The 7,602-nt window shown below is 38.2% G+C and overlaps 1 protein-coding gene across 2 annotated transcripts in view; it reads left to right on the top strand.

Annotated features, from left to right (window-relative positions):
- The window catches only part of NEBL (nebulette), a 345,724-nt gene extending 339,359 nt beyond the window's left edge, over positions 1 to 6,365 (top strand). For both annotated transcript variants that reach the window (XM_028114189.2, XM_028114188.2), the window contains one exon: positions 1,042 to 6,365. In XM_028114189.2, coding sequence (XP_027969990.1) covers positions 1,042 to 1,218 — 177 coding nt within the window. In that variant the 3' untranslated portion in view covers positions 1,219 to 6,365. The remainder of the gene's footprint in view (positions 1 to 1,041) is intronic.
- Positions 6,366 to 7,602: the final 1,237 nt, after the last annotated feature.

Below are 7,602 nucleotides of genomic sequence, written 5' to 3' on the forward strand. Positions count from 1 at the left end.
GCTTTTCAGTTCGATGTGGTTGCACGTGTATATTTTTGCTTTTGGTGTCAAATCCAAATAATCATTTCCAAGACCATTGTTGGGGAGCTTACCGCCTATGTGTTTTTCTAGGAGTTTTATCTTTTTAGGTCTAACATTCAAGTCCTTAATGTATTTTGGGTTAATTTTTGTGTATGGGGTAAGAAAGTGGTCCAGTTTCACTTTTTTGCATGCAGCTGTCCAGTTTTCCCAGCACCATTTATTGAAGAGACTGTCCTTTCCCCACTGTGTGTTCTTGGCTCCTTCATCCTAAATTAATTGACCATATATACATGGGTTTATTGCTGGGGTCTCTATTCTGTTTCATTGATCTATGTTTTTATGTCGCTACCAGAGTGTTTTAATTACCACAGCTTTGTAACATAGTTTGAAGTTAGGAAGTGAATAATTTCCTCATTATAACAAGGATTCAGTTATGTGTCCCTCAATAGTCAGACATTTACATACTAAATGTCTATCACTGATTCAGAAACCTACAAAATAAGTATATTATATATTTTTCTTTTTTAAATATATTTTTAAGAGGAAACAAAAATTCTTTGATCCTAAGAAAAATTCATTTCCTCTGTCAGGGGGGCCAAGGCAGTGACTTGGCGGTGACTTGGCGCCATCTGTCCCTAGGGCAGTTTTTGTTCTCTGAAGAATGTGGAATAGGGGAAAATCTACATAATCTAAGGTCTCTGGGGTTATCTGGAGCTGGGGGAAGTTGGTTTTACTGCTTCAAAGCTTACTTTTTCATAGGCCAGTTACCATATCTAGAGGCTTCCTCGAGCCCCATTCTGGGCCCCCCAAACATTACCCTTTCTGCTAGCGTGGTAAACTTGAGATGGACGCAACCAGGATAGATGCTAGGCTCTCTTGGCCAGTCTCCAGAAATAAATACACTTGGGAACATTCCTTCTGGTTCCTTTATTATATGTGAGTTGGTTTGTCGTGATTGGCACTTGTGGCTGTATTATTTTGTATCCATTGTGTGACCCCCCCCCCTCTTTCCTTTCTCAGAGGACCTACCGAGCCATGTATGATTACAGTGCCCAGGACGAAGACGAGGTCTCCTTCAGGGACGGTGACTACATCGTCAACGTGCAGCCCATTGATGACGGCTGGATGTACGGCACGGTGCAGAGAACTGGGAAAACAGGGATGCTCCCAGCCAACTACATTGAGTTTGTTAATTAGTTATTTCTCCTTGTCTTTGAGCTTTATTCTAATGTATACTAAACCCAATCTTTTTAAAAGATAGAAGATACTTTTAAGACAACCTGGCAGTTATTTTACAATAATCTGTCTTTACTTTGACAATGAGACACACAGGTACCAGGAAGAAGGAATGACTTCCGGGCTCAGGACAGCTACATTTTCAGTGGTTCCTGTGCACAAAATCTGTAGGTCTGGAGGCCCGGTGCTGCTAATTGGGTTAATGGTTTCTTTTGATTGGCTATCAAACACTTCTGGGAAATGTATTTTTGTAGACTTTAATAGAGATGTTGATCGTCCCTTAAATGTAACAAGTCTATGAAACTTCTTAGCTGTCACTTTGGAATCACCAGAAGCCAATTCTCTTAATTCCTTAACACAGCCAATAATTTAAAGACCATTTAGCTTTTGAGTCATTAGGGAATTTCCAATTCAAGTGATAATTGCCTAATGTAATAAATGTCAGAAATGGCAGAATGACAGTTTGGTTAAAATTACATTGACTGGTGGCCTTCGGGACCTAGAAACTTCTCCCGAACAAAGACATTTCCTTGTTCCCTAGGCTGACTTGGGTCTCTTTATTTCTCATTGGTACCAAGGTGTATCCTACTGTCCGTTTACATTCTGTGGGCCCAAGTCTATGCTTGACTCCATAGAATGTCAGGACCAAATAACGTCACAGCTACTCTGCAAAGGGCAAAGTTTAAGGTCATCTCTATTATTTCCCTAAGCGCTTTTACCCTGTTGCATGTCACGTAGGTTCAAGCTTCTGCACCATAGGAAGCCGCACTGCCTATTATTAAAGCAAAACGTGCGGCTGATAACCTAACGGCCCTTCCCTCTAGTCGCCAGCTCATCAGAAAAACATATTTGGAAAAGTTGCTTGAGATTCTCCTGCTGCCTTGCATTCTAGTTGTGAAGGATTTACACCTTTAGGAAATAGATGTCTACTCTAGCAAATAAGTGATTTAGGTGTTTACCGAGCAGCTTTCATTAACTTAATGCCGCTGTCGATTTAAAGGTAAAGAAAACTTAATAGGAGCCAGTGACTACAAAGTGTGCGAGAGACATCCAGTGAACAAAATGTCACCCCTCCGCATAGAGATAATCGTTGTTTTGTTTTGTTTTAAATTTCGGAAAATGCTATTCACATCCGGTACTGGAAATCTAGCCACTGAAACCAGTTAATGAAAAGACTTCTTTTCTACTTTCTTCTGGTTTTTACTTTCTAAACCATATTGTGGAGGGGAGGGGTGGGAGGCTGAAAATGCCAGCAGAGATTTTAGGTCTAGGCCCAACAGGTTGTTCCCCAAAAGAAATTGTCATCCTATCTTGAATTTCGAATGCGAGAACCCTGCAGGCACTTCCTGGATTCACCACTATGCTGCAGCCCTTGCTGGCGGGTCAAGACGATTGGCCGGTAGTTCATAGTCAAGGTCACTGGAGAAATTAACATCCATCAGCGACTCTGTGTTTTCCTGATGTATTTGGACCTCAGCAGGGTAGCATTTATGTAGGGCCTGACTCTGGAATTGTGATGAAGCTTCAAAAGCAAAGTTACAAAAATGTGATAAAATGTATAGATCTTGGGGTTATCTCCCTTATGTAATATAGGCAAAGAAATTAACGAAATATCCTGTAAAATACCTTTTACGGAAGTGTTTAGGAGTCCAGAAACAAATGCTAACCCATTTACACTTTTGAAAAGTTAGCACCTACTTTTTGAAAATCTAGAGTTTCATTTTATCTGGCTCAAAGAACAAATAAGCTTTATTACGCTCAGGCTGCATCTACAGGACACTCACATAAAAAGAGATGAGAGAAATTCAGGTAAAAAACTAGAGAGTTTTTTGTTTTTTGTTTTTTTTTTACAGATTCCTACATACCCAGCTGGACTGATTTTCTAGTACTGAAATGGCCAGTTATGATTAAATTAACCCCCTATCCATTTTGATGTCTTGTACACAAACCAACAAAGACAAGCTGAACTTGTGACATTCTTGCAAAAAAAAAAAAAAAATTCTGTGCATTAAAACTGGGGCAATAAGCTTGCTCAATTTTATTATATCATTAAGTAAATATTTTTCACCCAGACCACTTTTTTTGTGATTATGAATAAGAGTAGTTGTTGATTAAATTTGCAGACTAAATGTAGGACAGGTACAATTTTTGAGAAATAGGAAGCTCAAAGGGAACGGATTTGAAATGATACTTTTTATCGGGGAAAAGTCCCATAAAGTAGCAGCTGGTTGTTCCATTGTCTTTCTCATCCACTAATTTCAAAATCAGTTTCATGGAATGTAGAAGTCAATAATTACTAGGGGAATAATTCTAAAATTTTAAGCTTAGCATAATGTTTGCATAGTGAGATGTTTCTGCTTCCAGCCTCTAGGAATTAAGGTCTGCTCAGAATTTAACCAGAGAGCAGTTATTTTATAATAAAGACTGAGGGAGAACATGATGTCACATGCTCCTGACGCCATAACTGGGTAGTGTTGCCACTCTTCCTAAAGCTTGTCAGGATATTGAGCATCTCAGCAGAAATATTGGAAACATAGATGTATAATACCAAAGTGCTATTTTTACAGCATCATTTTTCAAAACTATGTTCTTGAACACTTTTTCCACTTTGCACATGCCCCTCCTCCCCTCAATTTGGCAACATGCATCTCATACATAAGTAACACTAACGGCTAAAGAAGGGTGTAAATAAAAAATCTGTTTTTTAGAAATCAAGCTAAAGACTGAAATGTCCAAGCACAGAGAACATGCACCTGATTCTCTGAACCTGATGCGTTCTCAGGCTGGATAAAAGCACATGGAGCAGGTTGATACGTTTTTACAAGTTTCCAAAAATAAAACCGTATGTGGATCATCTCTTGAGAGAGAAACAGAGCAGCAGAATAGGTGACTTTTGTTGTAAGTTTTTGTAGTCAATGTTTTTACTAATTCTCGTGCTCTAAGGAAAGCTTTCTATTTCTAACGTGGCAAAATGAGTTCTTCACGTCTTCTTATTCTTGTTTAGACACCTGCAGTGTAGCCAGTGTGAAATATCTATCTGGTTGTCAGATCCCCACGCCATCCCTGCCTCTCCCCAGGCTTCCTGACCTCCAGATACCACACGGGAATTTGCAAGCACAATTTCTATGGGCACCTTGTATGAACATGGTTGAGATTAGACCAGCCCTTCTTCATCACTAAAGTTCATTGCTTGAAGATGATGAAGATGCAGTTTGGGCAGGTTGACCACAGTCTTTCCTCCCTGTCCTCTCCTGGTTGAGCTTGACAACAGTCTGGGAGGTGGGGAAACAGACTTTACTAGAACAGTGAAGTTCAAGAGGTGCATCTCTTTTTCAGGTGTGTTCACCTCCGGTGAAATGTTTTTAATGAAAAGATAAAGAAAATGGGTGTGATCCTTAAATAGCGCATCCCTATATAAAGTGGATATAGTTTATACCAAAATTATAATATAAATATATTTTAAAAAAGGTGCCTTTTTGATTACCCTTGTTTATCCATGATGGTCTTGGAAAGAAAACCAAGCAAACAAGCTTCTTATCTATTCTATAGTAATATTTTATTATACATGATTGGTATTTTTGTGGTGGGGAAGTGAGATACTCCTGACAGATATGAAAGGTGATAGCTGATTGTATTTTTACCTCTAAAGATGTAGAACTTTGGAAAATACTGACCTTTCCCATCTATTTCTGAAAAGTTCTTTGTGGATTTATATATAGTCAGGATGCATAAACATTAACTTTAGGTTTGAGACTTAAAATACCTATTGTAAGATAGAAGAATTATGTTATGAGGCTGAATTCATTACACAAGATGAAATTCACTTCATAAATTTCATTATACCTTAGCTATATTTGCTTCTGATAATCTAAAAGCGGCTAGAGGGTGGGTGTTTTGGGTAACGAGACACAGAGGAGAGAAAACTTCAGTTAAGTAAGAAGCTATGTAAAGTAAGTTAAGAATGCTAAAAGGAAAGTCTCTTTCTGAAGTATTCCATGCCCATTAGGGTCCTTTCCAGACTGTCAATTACTGTATGATGTTTCTGTGGCCATCATTTCATGATGCTTAGACTACTGGAATCCACCAGCCTGGAAGGATCCCAAGGCAGATTTCTCTCCGGTTGTCCAGATTACTTCCGTATATTCATGGAATTCCATATGCTTTTTGCGTTTGATACATGGTATCCCGTTGGCATATTATCTACTTCTTGGTAATCCAGTTGCTGTTAAGAATGATTGACTTTGAAGGACAAGAGAAAACTGTACCCTAGTCCCATTCTTCAGTGTCCATACAATGAGTGGCTGAGCATTTAGAAGTGGCACCAAGTGTGTTGTGGGTTTGGTGTGGAAACGTTGGCCTTTGACCTGTGCTAAGAATACAAAATTGAATCATTGCACAGCTTGGCTTCTGTCTGCTTCAAAAATGTAGGATTGTGGTTGATGATGAACTTGCAAGACTGTACTAACTTTGAGAGCATACAGTTTTAATGGAAACACTTAATGTTTTTAAAATGAATGGGCTTATAGAATGATACAATGTTATTAATATAATTTGGCTTTTGTTATGCAAATTAACACCAGCTATTAAAATATATTTTAGTAGAAATGCTTTAATTCATGTTTTCTTTCCTCTACACTGTGAATCTTTAAGCCTTGGTGGACTAGAGCAACATCGTGCTGCCCAAAGGACTAACCTATGCAAACTAGTTCACATTTTAGTGGATGTCACAGTAATTGTGTAATATGACATTATTTCCCCCCTGCATAATGTACAGCGGCATTGAAATAAACATTAAGCCTAGCATCATGTATGTATAGTATAGTCACTCACGAACCCTTCAAGGCTACTATAATCATTAGTACTATTATTTGTTTAAAAGCAAATCGCCGAGTTATCTATTAAATCTACTTGAACGATGTCAGAACAAGAATGGCAGCTGGACGTGTCGGCCGTGGCTTCAATGTGGTCACTGACGTGTTCTCCTGTGATAGAGCTGTGTTCGGATGCACTCTCTTCAGGGTATTATTATTCCGTGTCTTCTTTCTGTATTTGTAAAACATTATAACGCTCTAATTTTCCTATCTCTACACATTTGGTTTGCTTAAATAAATGCAGGATATAACAAAATGATTCTATGTCTTGGTTCTCACCTTGGTTTCTTGGAGTTGATGGTGTCCCGGGGATGAGGTTTATCATGAAAACTCACATTAAATCACATTGGAGACCTCTGCTGTCTTCGGTGTACTTCCATTAGTGAGTCATTCAAAATGTGTCTTCCTCCTCCAAATAAACTTAGTTTTAAATGATAATAATATTATGGTTTTCAAGCTCAGTATCTTTCTGATTGTATATCAGAGTACTACGATAATACAGCATTGTAGTTCACTTCTTTCAAGATTAAATTCCTCATATGTTCCCAATAGTAGAATTTTAATTTTCTTGTAGTAGTGAGATGAAAGAAACAGCTTGAAGCAAAGAATAGAAAATACACAAACTGAGTACATGAAACGGGGAGATGCTCTGATTTCTCAGCTAAGAACAGCTCATTTACCATAGAGCATAAGTGCTTTTATTCCCCTAATTTTCGCAGAGTTGGAAAAAGTAAGTTAGTCCCTATTTTTACCCTATTATAAATCTATTGAGACGAGGATCTTAGCCTTACTATATTATTCTGTAGAAGTTCCTCTTTGATGGTGCATAAACCTTCCCAATTGTAAACTGATGAACAGTATGGATGACACATTTATTTTTTTTTTAATTTTTAAAGATTTTATTATTTTTTCATAGAGAAAAGGGTGTGTGTGTGTGAGAGAGAGAGCACAAGCGGGGGGGGAGGGGTAGAGAGAAAGGGAGAAGTAGACTCCCCGCGGAGCAGGGAGCCCGATGCGGGACTCGATCCCAGAACCCTGGGATCATGGCCTGAGCTGAAGGCAGACGCTTAACCAACTGAGCCACCCAGGCACCCTGGATGATACATTTAGAACACTTGCTCACAGAATAAACATGTCTTCCTGATCTTGAATTTTTCTGCTTTTCATATTCTAGAAGTATAAAATGAATATTTGTGTGATATTCATCATCAAATATACTGATGATATTTCAAATTACAAAACAGCTTATTTATTTATTTGAAGAATTTGCTATCTTTTTCTCCTGCCAAGAATTTTTTCCCTCCATGATAATAAATTTCCTCCTTGGACCCAAGCCACAGAGTAATGCATAACTTAGCAGGATTTTTTTTTTCCTGAACTAAAATAATTGGGATTTAGAATATATTATGCTTATAATTTTATTAACTTCAACATTGTGACGTCAGTTTTATAAGTCACTGAGACCCACATGACC

This window comes from Eumetopias jubatus, unplaced genomic scaffold (assembly GCF_037043125.1).
Source record: "Eumetopias jubatus isolate StellerSeaLion01/CBP00866 unplaced genomic scaffold, mEumJub1_p1.0 scaffold_8, whole genome shotgun sequence".
NCBI classification, from domain to species: Eukaryota; Metazoa; Chordata; class Mammalia; order Carnivora; family Otariidae; genus Eumetopias; species Eumetopias jubatus.